Source organism: Trichosurus vulpecula, chromosome 2 (assembly GCF_011100635.1).
Source record: "Trichosurus vulpecula isolate mTriVul1 chromosome 2, mTriVul1.pri, whole genome shotgun sequence".
Classification (NCBI taxonomy): Eukaryota; Metazoa; Chordata; class Mammalia; order Diprotodontia; family Phalangeridae; genus Trichosurus; species Trichosurus vulpecula.
The window spans coordinates 187,699,316-187,716,339 of record NC_050574.1 but is presented as its reverse complement, the minus strand read 5'-3'; the positions used below and the strand labels follow the sequence as shown (position 1 = coordinate 187,716,339).

Here is a 17,024-nt window from a genome sequence, read left to right as displayed (position 1 = left end):
AATATTATTAAATATAGGATTAAATATAGAATTAGAAATATTAGCTAAGAAATAGAAACTAATCAGAAAAGGAAGTTGAGGGAATAAGCATAGGCAAAGGGAAAACTAAATTGTCAGTTTTTGAGGTGATATGATGGTTTACTTAGAGAAACAGAGTCAACTAAAAAACTGATTGAAACTATTAACTCTAGCACAGTTGCAGGATATTAAACCCACAATCTCTATATGTTACCAACAAAATCTAGTAAGAAGAGATAGAAAAAGATATTCCATTTAGATAACTAGAGATAGTATAAAATACTTGGGAGTTTACCTGCCAGTTCACACAAAGGAATTATATGTCTTTCTACTAGTACATTCCGTATAGCCTACAAGCATGCTCATGTCTTCTCCCGTCATGGAAAAATCCTTACTTGATCCTTCCTATCTAAATCTCTTCCTGCCTTTTGTAGCTAAATCCTTGAAAAGTTCATCTATAATGGGTGCATTCACTTTTTCTAGAGTGAATTGGTTTCCAGTTTTGGTCACACTCTTCTGTTTGCTCTAGTTTGCCATTGACCTACCTAAAATGTGGCACCAGGATCTGAACACAGTGTTCCATGTGTGGCCTGAAACCTGTACAATATTGTGGAGCTCTTAGCTCCATTGTTCTGGACCCTGGACTTCTTTTCATGCAGGCAGCTTTATCAGCCCATGATATTGGCTGTGATGTTGGACTTAATCTACTCTAAAACCTGTATCTCTTTTTGACAATAGTTATTGTCTACCCGTGTTTCTTCTGGCTTGTGTATTCTTGAACCCACATTTAGGCATTTCTGTTCAGTTTTACCTTTTTCCTCCAAGATTATTTCCACATCTTTGATACTGTTCTCTTTTTCAAATATCTTGAGAATAAATCTTCATTGCCCTTAAAATTATGTCATATCTAGTTCAAACTTCATTTATGTCTATGTACTTCATCTAAGTCATCTGGTTTTCCCAATGTGTTTTTTTCTCAGACTGTGGCTGGGCCTGGAGTCAGGAAGATCTAAGTTCACATCTGGCTTCAGATGCTTCCTAGCTATGTAACCCTAGGCAAGTCAGCTAACCTCTGTCAGCCTCAGTTTCCTAAACTGTAAAATGGGGATAATAGTAGCATTTACTTCCCAAGATTGTTTTGAGAATCAAATGAAGTAACATTTGTAAAAACATCTAGCACAGTGTCTGGCAAGTAGTAAGTGCTGTTTAAATGCTTATTCCCTCCCCTCAGTCCCCTCATCCCACTTCCTGAATCAGCACAAAGTGGTCCTCAGTACTGTTTTCCTTCCAGAGCTACACAGTGGCATAAAAGGTGGAGTTTCTTTAAACATTAAACATTAATTTAAACTGTTTGTATCCTAAATGTGAGCTATTAATCCAGTGATCAGAAAGTAGGTCTACTAATGGAATAAATGAATCATATAAATCTTAACATTCTTGATATAAATGAAACCAGAAGAAGGAAGTATACTTAAATGGAAAGATGGCTCATGGGTTGTCTTTGGAGATGCAGTTGGTCTGCCTCAGTTTCCTCATCTGTAAAATGGTGATCATAATAGCATCTACCTTACAGAATTATTGTGAGGATCAAATGAGATAATATATTGAATGTATTTTGTGAACCTTATAGTAGGGGCAACTAGGTAGAACAGTGGGTAGCTCTGGATTCAGGAGGACTTGAGTTCAGATGTGGCCCCAGATGCTTATTAGCTGTGTTTGCCTCTATTCCTCATCTGTAAAATGAGCTGGAGAAGGAAGTGGCAAACCACTCCAATATCTCTGCCAAGAAAACCCCAAATGGGGTCCTAGAGAGGCAGACATGACTGAAACGATTCAACAACAACAACAAACCTTAAAGTGCTATGTAAATGTTAACTGTTGTCTGCATAATAATATTAAATAGTATGCGAGTGGGATCCCAAATGATTGATTGTTCTTGGAAAATCAGCCAGTATCACAGTCTTTGGATAATTCTATTTAGGGAGCTGAGCATGGCCCAAAACCTCACATCTATCCTTCCTCCCCCCAACTAGATATATTGATAATCTGTCATTGGATTAATTTTCCAGTTTGATCTAGAAAGACTTTAGAGATCTAGTTCCATGCCACTCTCCCACCCCCTCTGCCCTGTTTTTACATATAAGGTAACTGAAGACAGTGGGGAAGAAGTTACTTGCTCAAGGTCATACCACTACTAAGTCTTTTTCTTTCTTTAAGACCTTTATTTTTTAAAACTTTGCATTCCATATCCTCTCCCTCCCTATGGCCCCTCACCCACCCATTGAGAAGGCAAGCAATATTATATCATTTATACATGTGAAATAATGTGAATCATTTCCACGTTATCCATGTCACAAAAAGGCATGAAAAATAAAATGAAAAAAATCATACTTCAGTTTGTACTCAGTTGATCAGTTCTCTCTCAGGAAGCAGATAATATTTTTCATCGTGGATCCTTTGGAATTTTCTTGGATCATTGTCTTGATCAGAGTAGCCAAGTTTTTCATAGTTGATCATCATTACAATATTGCTGTTACTGTGTTCTCCAGATTCTGCCCACTTCACAGTGCGTCAATTCATATAGGTCTTTCCAGGTCTGAAACCATCCTGCTCATCATTTCTTATAGAACAATAGTATTCCATCACAATCATATATAACACAACTTTTTTTAGTCATTCCCCAATTGATGAGCATCCCCTCAATTTACAATTCTTTGGCACCACAAAAAGAGCTGTTATGAATATTTCTGTATATATAGGTCCTTTTTCTTTAATCTCTTTGTGATGCAGGCCTAGTAGTGGTACTGCTAGTCAAAGTATGCAGTTTTAAAGCCCTTTGAACATTGTTCCAAATTGTTTGCCTGAATGGTTGTACCAATTTACAGCTCTACCAACAGTACATTAGTATGGTACCTATTTTTCCACATCCCCTCCAACATTTGTCATTTTTCTTTTTCTGTCATATTAGCCACTCTGATAGATATGAAGTGATACCTCAAAGTTGTCTTAATTTTCATTTTTCTAATCAGTAGCAATTTAGAGCATTTTTTCTTATGACATTATAGTCTAGCTTTTATTTTTTTCTGAAAACTGCCTGTTTATATCCTTTGACCATCAATTGGGGAATGGCTCTTATTTTTATCACTTTGACTCAGCTTCATATGTATTTGAGAAAATTTTGATATTACTGCACTGTCTATGGTACCTTTTTGCAAATGTGGTTTCCCTGATTATCTCTTTTAAATAGGTCTGTTTTTGCTTTTGCTTTGTCTGAAATCATGATTGCTACCCCTGTCTTTTTTATCTCAACTGAAGCATAATAGACTCTGCACCAGCCCTTTATTTTAGGTTTGTGTGTGTCTTTCTCTTTCAAGTGAGTTTCTTATAAACAACATATTGTTGGATTTCTGGTTTCTAATCCATTGTGCTATCCACTACCTTTTTTATGGATGAGTTCATGCCATTCACATTCACAGTTATGACTACTATGTATTTCCCTCCATCCTATTTTCTTCTGTTTATCCTTCTCTCTCTTTTTACTCTTTTTTTAACATTTTTTTTACTCTTTTACTCTCTTTTTATTCAAAATCGTTTTGCTTCTGACCATTGCCTCCCTCAATCTGCCCTCCCTTTTATCACTCCACCTCCCTTTCCCTTATATTCTGGCAAAGTAGATTTCTATACCCAACTGAAAGTGTGTGTGTGTGTGTTCTTTGAACAAATTCCAATGAGAGTGAGGTTCAAGTGTTGCCCACTAGCCCACCCCTAGCCCCCATTTTCCCCTTTACTGTAAAAACTCTTCTTTTTGTGCCTCTTTTATGTGAGATAATTTTCCCCATTCTTTCTCTCCCTTCTCTCTTCTCCCAGTGCTTCCCTGTTTCTCACTCCTTCATCTTTTTTTAAGATCATCCCAACATAATTGACTCACTTTGTGCCCTCTGTATATGTATACTCTTTCTAACTTCCCTAATAATGTTAAAGTCATTAGGAGTTACATATATTATTTTCTCATATAGGATTGTAAACAGTTTAACCTTATTAAGTCCTTTATGATTTCTCTTTTATGTTTACCTTTTCATACTTCTCTTCAGTCTTGTGTTTGAATGTCAGATTTTCTATTCAGAGTTTCATCAGGAATGCTTAAAAGTCCTCTTTTTCATTAAATATCCATTTTTTTCTCCTTAAGGATTATACTCAGTTTTTCTGGATGAGTTATTCTTGGTTGTAATCCTAGGTCCTTTGCCTTCGTGCATATCATATTCCAACCCCTCTGCTCCATTAACATGAAACCCACTAAATCTTGGCTGATCTATGTCTCCATGATATTTGAATGATTTCTTTCTGGCTGCTTGCAGTATTTTCTCCTTGACCTGGGAGCTCTGTAATTTGACTAGAATCTTTGGGAGTTATCATTTTTTGGGAGTTTCCTTCAGGAGGTGAATGGTAAATTCTTTTAATTTCTAGTTTGCCCTTTAGATCTAGGATACCAAGGCAGTTTCCCTTGGTCATTTCTAGAAATAAGATGTCTAGGATCTTTTTTTAATCATGATTTTCAGGTGATGCAGTAAATTTTTAAATTAACTCTCCTTGATCTCTTTTCTAGGTCAGTTGTTTTTTTCAGTGAGATATTTGAGGTTTTCTTCTGTTTTTTTATTCTTTTGACTTTGTTCTTGGTATCTCATGGAGTCATTAACTTCCACTTGCCCAGTTCGGATTTTAAGTTCTTTTCTTTGGTGCAGTTTTGTGCTTCTTTATTGGCCAATTCTGTTTTTTTAAGGCATTTCTTAGCTACTTTTTTTTGTACCTAATCTTTTACCAAGCTGTTAATTCTGTTTTCGTAATTTTCTTGCATCACTCTCATTTCTTTTCCCAGTTTTTCCTCTACCACTCTTATCTTTTTATCTCTTTCATGCATCCTCTTTGAACTTGTGTCCAATTTGCATTTTTTCCTTTGAGGCTTTGCTTGTAGTTGATTTTACATTGTTGTCTTCTGAGTTTGTGCCATCATAATAGCTTTTAATGGTTAGATTCTTTTCTCATTTTTCCAGCCTATTTCTTGACTTTGAACTTTGTATAAAGGTTTAGCTCTGCTCACTTGGGGATGGGGAGGCATTGTCCCAAGTTTCAGGCTTTTTTGCTCTACTGTTTGCAGAGCTAGTTGTGAGTGTCTAAATTTTTGGTACTTCCAAGGTGGTGTGATCTGGGGAGAAGTATGGTCACTGCTTTCCTGGTCTGTACTCTGGTCCTTACCCAAGAAGAACCCCTGCTCCCCTGCAGCTGCAAGCACTAGTGCTTCTCTATGCCTTGGATTTGTGCCCAGGGACCCTGTTCTCCTTCAGCCACAAGTACTAGTATTCCCCTGCTCCCCAGTGACTGCTCATAAACACTCCTCTCCACCCTGGAACTGTGACCCAGAACTTCATATGGATGATAAAGTTACCAAACAAACCTAGGTCTGGCTCAGGGTCCCCCATAATCTCTTTCTTACCAATTGTACGACCCCCTTACTGTCTCTTGGCTGAAAGCTCCCAAAGCTGCTAACTACTAAGTGGTTTAACTGGGACTCAAACCCAGGTATTTTGAATGACTCCAGGTTCATTGCTCAGTCCACTGAATTATACTACATGAGATAGATAATTAGTTTGAAAGATGGTGAAATAAAATAAATGCTTTTTAAGTATAGAGGAAACTGCACATGTTTGTAGGTGGCAGAGAAAGACAGTGGCTATGGAGATACTGAAAATGACAGATCAAGATGGCACGCTCTCAGAGAAGAGAAGAGAGGATGAAATCAGGGGCACAAGTCTAGAGGGTGGGCCTTGGCGAGGAGAGAGGACCACTCTTTAAATTCTACAACAGAAAAGAAATGGAGAACTCTTTTAACCAGGATATCATTCCCAATCATGAAAAATAAATGAATGCTAGTTTGCTGAAATAATTTTCTATATCACTGGGATAAAAAGGGACATTATCAATTTTTCTTAAACTATTTTTATTGTAAAATATAAGTGCTTATTAACAGTTAAATAGATATTAGTGTTTCCCTTGAGACTGATTCTTTGCCTTCCTAGTTTTTTTTATCCAACCCTCACTGTCCTTTTTTATGTTTGTGAGCAAATCAAGTACACAAACAAAAGAAACTCTTCTTATAGGTGAGAAGATACTCAGATAGTTAGTCTGTGCCTTGTTTCAACTTCTGTATGTACTGTGTACGGCTCTGTTGATAGAAAATATGAACTTGAAATGTAAAAATCCATTTTGTAGAATAAAAGAATTTTAGAGCTGAAAGGTATCTTAGAGATCATCCAATGCAATTAATTCAACCTACAGAGGAGAAAAATGAGTCCTAAAGAAATTAAGGGCCTTGTCCAAATTCACACAGTCTGTCATCAATAGACCCAGTTCTGATGCCCAGTCTATTCCATTTTAGACTTTACTACACTGATTCAATTTTTCTTAAGTGTTCTTTTCTGTAGCTTATTTCTTCTCAGTGTTCTAAAACATGCTAGTGTAGTTCATTATTCTTATTAATTCATATTTTCAAAAGTGGTTTTGGGAATGGTAGGACTGTGTTGTCTTTTACATTACCCTTAAAGTAAAATTTCTCTTGCATAAAGATAATTATTGCCATCAGTGTTGCATAAACATAATTACTCATGAATACTTTAAAAGTATCAAGAATCAATTATGGGAAGTTGCTTCTGTACTGGTCAATTTTCATGTCACTCCCGATTGCCTTGTAAATCCAAGCTGAGTTTCCTAAGTATGTTTTTGCCTGTACTTCTCAATAGGTGATGTGTTGCTGAACATCAATGGCATTGACTTGACTGATCTAAGTCATAGCGAGGCAGTTGCTGTGTTGAAAGCCAGTGCTGCTTCCCCAGCTGTCACTCTCAAAGCACTAGAAGTCCAGATTGTTGAAGAACAGACCCAGGTTAATGAAGAGCAGCCAAGTACTATCAGTGAAAATGAGTATGATGCCAGTTGGTCACCATCATGGATCATGTGGCTTGGACTTCCAAGGTACCAATCATTTTATTTGCTTGTTTCATTATTTTACTTGTATTCTTTCTTTAATTGAAAAGACATAATTCATCCCTTCTTCAAAGTACTTAAATAGCATATTAGAAATTTAAAACTTAGAACATGATTCATCCTAATACTGTTAGACTTGAAAAGTTCAGATTATTTTAAAATGTTTATTATCTTTTTTTTACATCACCTTTATTTCAAAATATATCTTTGCTCCCACCCAACAAGCCTTGTCTTATAACAAAAAAGAAAAGAGAGGAAAATAAATAGTATATTAAAGCAAAACTCCCCTACACATCAGCTATATCTGACATTACAGGGTGTGGTCCATACCCATCATCTTCTGCCTTGGCAAAGTCGTTTTCATTTCTAGTCTTTGGCATTATAATTACACAGCATTCAAGGTTCTTTTGTTGTTGTTTCCATTTTTTTGTTTTAATCATTGTTTATATTGCCTTCTTGGTTCTGCTAACTTCAATCTGCATCTGGTCATATAACTCTTCTTACACTTCTGAATTCTTCTTACTCATCATTTCTTTCAGTGCAGTAATATTCCATTACATTCACGTACCACCATTTCTTTAGCCATTTGATAAGCATCCACTTTGCTTCTAGTTCTTCACTGGCACAGAAAGGGCAGTTAGGAATAGTTTAGTGTATATGAGACCTTTCTGACCCTCCAGACTACTCTGAGGTTGGGTTCCCTGAGGGATCTCCATGAAGATCCCCGCCATGTTCAAGGTGTAGTCTCCTCAGAGACTAGGGCTACAGCTCACCAGTAGAGAGGCCATTCACCCCTCTGATGCTGTTAGGCCATTGACCTTGATCTCTGTCCCCACTATATGCTGCTTCACTGCCTCTTCCAACTTCTGAGTCCACTGAAATCCTGGCCTAGATTCCTTCCGTGCCTTTTTCCAGAAAAAGCTGGAAACCTTATGTTGGGGATCAGCAACCATCATCACCCTGATTCTGCTTGAGAGATTTGAGAAAGGGATCCCAATGAGGAGGCTGGTGCAGTAATAGCAGGGAGAGAGGTGTTGGGCTTGAGGCAGGCAGCAGCTGTGTGTGAGAGGAGAAAAGGGGTCAGACAGGAGAAATATATGAACATAGAAAAGGCAGCTGTCACTGGATCTGTGAGGTGAGGAAGGGTGAATAGCTGAGATTAACACCTTGAGAGACTGGAAGGAGAGTGGCACCTTTGACAGAACCAGGGTTTGTGGTTGAGGGATACTTTTCTCCTCCCTAAACTCTGTGCACCTCTGCAGTGCTCTTCCACTCCATTTACTGATTGTATGGGAGCCTTCCATGCCCTCTAGGGATTCTCTCAGAAGCATGACAGCTCTTCATAGTCTCCCCTACTGCCTCTTTAATATGCTTAGTAAAATATTAATCTGTTAACAGTCTAACATATTTGGTCAGCAATTTTGCACCTTACTATACCCTCAAGACCATGCATTTTGCATGTAAGGCTTTTTGGCTTCACTATACAGTGCATTTCTTTCCTATCTAGAAGATATTAATAATAATGAGAATGGGAATAACTATCATTCATATAGGGCTTCAGGTTTTGTAAAGTACTTTACAAATATTATCTCTATCTAGAAAATCATGTACATTGGGAGACTACTTTTTTTGTGTGTTAAATCATAACTATTTTTCCATTCTGTAAAAAACCTGAAGTCAAAGACCATCTGTCAAAAAAGTGATTTTTTTGTGAAAATGCAGGTGTTCTCCATAAGGTTTCACATACCTCTGCTCTTCCTGAAAGTCCTTCCACTGCAGGTGAATGAGGGGTCAGAGTCCTCCTTTGTTTTAGCAGTAGATTCAGACTAATGAAAAGGATCTGGCATTCTCACCCAAACCCTAGCCCAGCTCACTGCTGCTTTCTAAAGTCCTGTGTGCCAGAGAATGAGATTAGTTAGACTAGAGGTCATAGGAGAGGGTATCATAAGGAAACATTTCCTTGTAGGGTTAGGTTTTGATTATTAAAAACAGAAGTTTAAAAGACCTTAGGATGATAGTCAATTTCATTTCTTTTAAAGATATCTTAAAACAAATGTTTCTATTTCCTTCAGAACTGGCTACTCTTTCTTACTTTACTGTCCCTTTGGGTACAGCCCCAGGGAAATGATGCCCAGAATGCTGATGAGCTCAGGTTTTCCAGGGAAGCAGAAGATAACAAAAGGGAGGTGGATTTGGTTTGGTTTTTTAGCTATTTGAGAGGAAGCAAGGATCAAAGAAGAGACAGGACTGCAACTGGGCATGGACAGGACGAGAATGACTAATCACATGGAAGTAGAGCCCATCTCATCTTCTCCTGTTTCTTTTTACCTTTGCCCTGGAAATGACAGAAAAAAAACGTAGCTCACAGGGCTACCCAAAGGTAGTCTTGGTTGCCTTTTATTAATTCAGATGATCAGCTCAGATAGCTTCATTCTCTGGCACTAAAAGAATAACTGAAAAAACTAGATGAGATTTCTGAGCTGCTGTCAGGGCCATTTGAAAGGTCATGGTTTACTCTGACAGGCCCCCCTGCTTGGAATGTACTCCCTCCATTCCTCTGCCTCAGATCAGGCACTATCTTCTGCATGAAAATGTATCTTTCCTGATTCGCCTCCTAAATTCTAGTGCTTCACCTGCCCCCAACCTATCTTGAATTTGACTGCTTGGTTTATATTTGTATTTATTAACAGGAGATAATCATAGACGTATATATATCTCTACATAGTTTTTTACGTGCGTGTATACATACCTACATATACCTATATAAATAATAATATATATTTGTAGTGTCTCCCCCTCTTTGCAAGTAGGATTGCTTCATTCTTATGTCCTCTCTAGCTCCTAGCACAGTACCTGCCACATAGGACGTGTTGCTGGGTTGATACCAAATGGAAAAGGCCAGGAGATGGTTATGGAACATCTAGAAAAGGAAGCAGTAATTACCAAGAGGCAGAGCAGCAATGTTGAGAACTGGTTAGGCTACATTATTTATTTTTGGACAGTTACTAAACTAGTCGATTGAGGGCATACTATAAATAAAGTTTATATCAACTTTAGCAAATTATTTTTAAAGTATCTGATACTATTCTGTGGAGAAGATGGGGAGACGTGAATTAGATAATGATGTAATTAGATGGATTTAGAATTGACTGGATGGCCCACATCAAAGAACAGTCATCAGTGATTCTCTGTCAGGTTGGCTGGAGGTTTCCAGCAGAGAGCCTCAGGAATCTGTGCTGTTTAATATTTTTATCAGGGACCTTGATAAGGGGAGAGATAACCTGCTCATCACATTGGCAGATGACACTGGGCCCGGAGGAATACACAGTCAGGATCCAACAAGATCTAGACAGTCGAGAGCACTGAGCTAACTGTAACAAGATACAGTCAGCTTCACAAGTACACTCTGTGGCTAGATAACAGCCAGAAAAGCCAATGGGGACTTGAGTTTCATTAAGAGAGGTGTAGATCCCAGGAATAAGGAGATGTGAGTGTCTCTGACTTGGCCTTGGTCAGTCCACAGTATGATGTTCATTTCTGGACACAGTTTAGGAGAGACATCAGTGAGCCGAAGAAGCATCCAAGATGTCAAAGGGTCATTATAAGAAGCAGTTGAAAGAAAGGGTCATTTTAGCCTAGAAAAGAGAATACTCAGAGGACAGGAAGATATAGGACAGTTGTTCTCAAGTATTTGAAAGGTTGTCGTGTGGAAGAAGTAGACATGTTCTCTGTAGCTGAACAGGACAGAACCAAGATCAATGGATGGAAGTTGCAAAGAGGGCAATGAAGAATTGACATCAGGAAAAACTTTCTAACAATTAGAGCTCTGTAGAAGTAGAATGCATTACCCTGGAAGAGCCTGTATTCCCCCTCATTGGAAGTCTTCAAGGAAAGGCTGGATGACCAATTGTGGGCTATTAGAGTGGAGATTTCTTTTTGAGGATGGAGACTGAATGTTTTATAATTGTTTTTAATAATACATTAATAGAAGAGTGAGTGGTATTTCCCCTTTTCCTGACTAAGCATATTCAAAATTTACAATGGGATTCCAAAATCATACATGTAATGATATAAAGTCTGAAAAAGTTCTATTGATTTCTTCCTTCTGGACTTAGTTCCCTTTCCCTCATTCTTCTCCCCACTCCAAAAATGTGGGCAATTGAGAGGTTTCTTTTTACCAGGTTGATTGAAAGTACTTCTGTAGAAAAATCACTGCTGAAAAATTCAAGTGGAGCCCTATGGTGGGACTTTTTATAATTGATTTTTAAACTACAGCAACATCTTTATATTTGAAGTTTAAAAGCTATGTTATATACTTCCTTCATTTGTTTTTTTTTTTTTTTACACAGGGACCAGCTCTCAGAATATAAATATCTCATTTTAACTGTAACTCATTTAGAGATGGGCCTGCTAGAGTTCTTCCACAGTAGTTTTTAAATCATCTAAAAATAAAAGATTATTAGAAGTGGCTTGTTGAGAACACCAGTTTAAGCGAGAGGAAAAAGTTCTTTTTTGAGGGGAAAAATAGGCAGAGGAATTACTGTTAATCCAGTAGCTACATCTATATTAAAAATGAAATTGTTAAAATAATGTTACATTCAGGATGATAATTACTGGATGAGCTAAGGTGACTGTTCCCTTTTTTCCTTTCATAAATATCAAGTATAGTATATGATGATATTTTAAAAAGAATTATGCAATGTACTTATTTAAAAATGAACTTCATTGTGGCTTTTTATAGGGAAAAGGAGAGGGATATATTGGGAAACGTAGGTTATAAAAACAAGAGATATCAAAAAGTTGTTAAAAACAGAAAAATACATCCTTGTAAATTTAATTTTTGTTCCCTGTATTATTCTTTAACAGTGTTCTTCATAGTTTCCATGATGTTGTTCTACGAAGAAGCAACTTGGGAAGTTGGGGCTTTAGTATTGTTGGCGGGTATGAAGAAAACCACACAAATCAACCTTTTTTCATTAAAACAATCGTCCTTGGAACCCCAGCTTACTATGATGGAAGATTAAAGTGAGTCCAGAAACTGGTTACAGATCTTTAAATATTCTAATAATAAAGGGTATATTATTAATGTGTTTGATTAATGTTTAAATTGATCCAAGGGACTGGATTCAGTTACTTGTGGCCATTTTTTTTCTAGTACAGTGAGCAAGACTGGATTAGGGATAGTCAAATTGGAGAAAAGAAACAGTACCTGAGTGCTAACAGATGATTTGAGGGCTGTGACTGTCTGGGCATGCCCAGCTGTCAAGAGCTTCCTCATTGTTCTCAGAATCAACAGCTGAGGGGAAGCAGGAAATTGTCCTTTAGTTCACTATTTATCATGCAGGAGATAGTGATGAATGGAAGTTAGTTCCTAAAGCCTTATTTTTGGTAGTAACAACTACTTTTTTTTTTTTTTTTTTTTTTTTTGCAACACAGTTGGGGTTAAGTGACTTGCCCAGGATATCAACTACTTTTTTAAAAATAAATTTTAAAATAATAAATGATTATGCTCTTTATAAAATGATACAGCTAAATATTGTTAGGAAATGATAAACAAGATTAATATCATAGTTAATTTACATTGTGGTCTTCTTTTGACATAAGTGAAGGTTTAAGGGAAGAAAATGAAACTAGCATTTCCACAGTTAGCATGATCATAAACTGCTAGTTCTGATTACACTGTACCTTACATAGAATATAGGCACTCAGTAAAAGTTTTCATGAATAGATGAGGGCTGAAATGAATGAAAGTCTCTTGGATTTGGCAATGAGGATCATTACTGATGCCCCTTAAAGAAAGTGATTTCAGTAGGTTGCTGGGACCAGAAGCTAAATTGTAATGGTCAAGAAATAAGTAGGTGGTAAGGAAGTGAATGTAGTAGCATAGACTGCTTAATAGAAATAAACTAGAGAGGAGAGTTTGGTTGCCTCCCCATTCAAGCTACCAAACTCTCTTATGATAATGGAGACCTTAGTATATTTGTAGTCTGAGGGAAAGGATCCAATAGGGAAGGAAAAGATTGAAGATGTGAAAGATTGATGATTGATTGGAACAAAGTCCCATTGGAGAAAGGAGAGGAGTTCAAGGGCACAAGTAAAGGGATTAGACTTTTCTTGTTAAGAAGAGTCACCTTTTCCTCTGAAAATTTAGAAGTAGCAGATTTACTTCCCTAATTGGATTTTAAGTTGTATTAAAATTATTCTTCTTTCCTTGGGAATGCAATTGTCAGCAGTAGGAAGAAGTGGCACAGAAATATTTTAGAGCCCAAGGCCTAAAATTTTGCCATATATATATATCTATATAGCTACATATATCTGTGTGTGTGTGTGTGTATATCTATATATACACACACACACACACACATACAAACTGGGTTACCATTTGTATTTGCTTATAAACTAATTTTGATTCATTCAGGACCAAGTCTTTAGGTCCATGTGAAATTGCTCAGCTGGCCTATCTTTAAAAAAAATAAATCAGTGATCTCAGGTAGGAATGCTAACAATACTAGCAGCCAAATCATGCAGTCTTACTTGAGATTTTCTTTATTCTCTCCTTAATAGTCCTTCAATACACACCTGTCTTGCCCCTCTCCACCTTCATCACGGCCACCAGTCAGCCCTTAGGCATACCAGATGTTAGGTTCTCTAGATTCTGTTTGGAATAAGATTGTGGGATTCTAGATTCGGAGCTGGAAGGGAACTGAGGAGTCATCTAGTCCAACCCTTCCCTTATTTTGCTGATGAGAAACTGAGCTCTGAGAGGTTGAGACTTGCCCAAGGACACACACTGAATGACACAGCTGGCATTTGAACCCAGGTCTTCAGACTAAATGCAGTGCTCATTCTGTTACACCATAGTAAATACAATAGAACTGGCAGGTCCTTGTGAAAATCCCTCGAGATTAATTTTAAAATAAGCAGAAAATATAATCTTATTTCTCTTTATATCTTCCACAGTATATAACACAATACCTTACCTATACTAAGCAAGTCCTTCATGTTTGCCAAATGAATTGTATTTTTCCGAACAGTCCCACTGAGACGTGCCTTTATAGCTTTTCCTTACAGAAGGACAGACTGGATGATTACGTAGTCGACGTCCAGTGTTAAAGTCCTGTTGCTGATGTTGGGTGTGTTTTGTTTGTCTGTCCAGGTGTGGTGACATGATTATTGCTGTGAATGGGCTATCTACTCTGGGCATGAGCCATTCAGCGCTCGTTCCCATGCTGAAGGAGCAAAGGAACAAGGTTACTCTGACAGTTGTTTGTTGGCCTGGAAGCCTGGTATAGATTTGTGATGTTAGTTCTACTTCAGGAATCTTCCGTTCTCAGAATTTCTAAAGAAAACCTTTCCTTTGTATTTGTGATTTGTTTTTTCCCTAAGTCACTGACACAGCTGGTGATAAGCAAGGCCCAGAACTGCTAATCTGGATGATTTCCATTTATTTTTTATTTTAATTTAAAGGACTTACTTCACCTTCCCATGTTTGTCATTCAGCTTTAAAACACTAGTTTCACTGATCTTTAGGTTTATTTTCTAAAAATTCACACTCTCAAGTGTTAGGTGGTGGCTATAATTGTGAATGAACCTTCCCAGAGTTGGACTGAGCCAGTTGAGTCATATGATTTTTGGTTTCTCTTTGCTATTTTAAAAATTAAACTGTAAAATATAAGCTATTTATCCTTCTTTATGGTGAAGACTCATATCAGTCATCCTTAACAAAGTATAGAGATGCTCCATCATTTGTCAGAATCAGTATTGTGAAGGGACATAACTTTAATTTTTGTCAACACCAATTCCTAATTTCATTGGTGCCAACATTTCAAAGACCTGTCTTGTTCATTAAGTGGATTTCTAGTCCCACTTATTTCTACTTCAGTCTGTTGGTGTTCAGAATGAAGACGGTACAGGCCTAATAATACAAAAGAGCTTTTTATAATGTGCAATATTTGGAATAGTAGAAAATAATTAGGGAATATTATGCTCACTAGTGAAAAAGAAATTAACAAGTGTAGATTTAGTTGCTAGTAGACATTGCATTTAAGCAAAATAAAAAATGAAAGAAAAAAAAAATTTAATAGGTTACTTTCCCCCCAAAAAATGATTATATAGGAAAATTTTGATGAAAACATTTTTACTGTAATCATTTCTAGAGTTTATATTAGTTATCGGTAATCTTATGAAGAAACATTTCTGTGACTTAAGTAATTAAAACCAATTGAACTTTCTTAAAGAGAAAACTACATTATTTTAAAAGCATATGCCTCAGTCAAGTGAAAGAGACCATTTCATTTTAATCTAATTGAATCCTGAGTGAGTTTTTACCCCATTATTTATCCCTTAAAATGACAAATAATGTAAAGGACCAGAGAGATCTGCCTTGTACCTGAATTGTTATGACTTTTTTGTTGTTAAAATCTTTCAAATATTGAACCAGAGTCTTATTTCATTAACCTTTTTTTTTAACTTACTTTAAAAATACAATTAACTTTTTTTTTTCATTTATACAGCATAGTTATCCTTTGAAGAAATATATAAAATGGTGTGCTTGGAAAAAACCCTGTACGTTGTTAATATTATACCTACTTGAAAAAGAGTTTCAATTAGAAACCTAGTTCAGAACCTGAGCTAATTTACAAGTGACCTCTGTATTGTAATGAATGGTATTAATTATCAGAGAATGTATTTCAAAATTACTACAATACATTGTGAAGCATGAACCTTATTTTCAAGTTTAGTAATTGCATTACTGGGGTATAAGCTATCTGTAGCATGCCACTGGTTATCCTAGTTACTTTTGAAATAAATTTTTTTTATCTGTTAGGAGCCATTAAAGAAGACTGCAATAATTGCCATTATCTCATTCATCCCAATGGTGGCCCTGGTCAATAGACTTCCAGAAAACAGCAGAATGGCCCCCTATACGGTATATTACTGTTGCATGATTATTGGCTTTTGAAGCAAACTGATAGTGAAATACTTTGATATTCTATTAAACATGCAACAAGTTTCCTCCTGTGCCCCAAAATAGAGTTTTGTAATCTACTTTGCATTTTTTTAAACATTTTATAAAAATAGGTCATCTCTTGGGGGAGTAGCTACCAGCCAGTATCTTGATTTAAGCTTCACCAGATGTAAAGTGCTACAGGTGAACTAGGTGATGTAGTCTTTAGTACCTTTTTAAAAAAAAAAAAAAAGAATCTTTTTTAGCATTTTTTTTATCACAAAAAGTATAATCTGGCTTGTACAGTGGGTGGTATTGCAAGAGGCTGTAGCTTTTGGTCCAAATGATGTTTGGTGGTGGAAACTTGTTCATAATTTATTCTCATCATTGAAAATATCTTTTCCCCTTTAAGATCTTATAGTTCAATATTTTTGTTTGTTCTTCTGTGCCTTCAGTTTAAATTATTTCAAGATTTTTCAAATGTTCTTAAATAATGGTGTGATTTTCATTAAGGATGGAAATAAAAGTCATCTTGCTCATAATATGGCATTTGTCTCCCTTCTTTAACAAGAGATACATTCAGGAAAACATATCTTTAGTTTAAGATAGGAACAACTCCTAATTATGCTCATTAGTGGAAGGGAACAGGAGGTATGGATAATGCAAATTTTATTTCATATATTTTCATAGTTGGTTTTTGAATGCACTCATATTTGTGAATATTTCATCCCTCTGCCTCTTTTAATTCACTCTCCTTTGGCAGACAATGACTCAGCCTAGAAGAGAGAGCTGTAGAAAAGCTCTTGGCTCAGGGCATTTTCTCCAGATGTCTCCCATACCTGGGGTTGCTGTCCCTCCTCATCTCTGCCTATTGGCTTCCTTTAAGTCTTGTACTTGTTGGACATAGTTCTTTGCATTGTCTCCATCATTAGATTGTGAGCTCCTTGAGAGCAAGGTTTCTTTTCCTTGTTTGTATCCTTAGTGCTTAGTATAATGCCTAACACATCATAGGCACTTAATGTTT

At 36.6% G+C, this 17,024-nt stretch overlaps 1 protein-coding gene across 1 annotated transcript in view; it reads left to right on the top strand.

Moving 5' to 3' along the window:
* Positions 1-16,542, top strand: part of LNX2 (ligand of numb-protein X 2) — a 103,978-nt gene extending 87,436 nt beyond the window's left edge. The window contains exons 8-10 of the mRNA XM_036745853.1: positions 6,810-7,041; positions 11,920-12,078; positions 14,210-16,542. Of these exons, the coding sequence (XP_036601748.1) occupies positions 6,810-7,041; positions 11,920-12,078; positions 14,210-14,345 (527 nt within the window). The 3' untranslated portion in view covers positions 14,346-16,542. The remainder of the gene's footprint in view (positions 1-6,809; positions 7,042-11,919; positions 12,079-14,209) is intronic.
* The last annotated feature ends 482 nt before the right edge of the window (positions 16,543-17,024 follow it).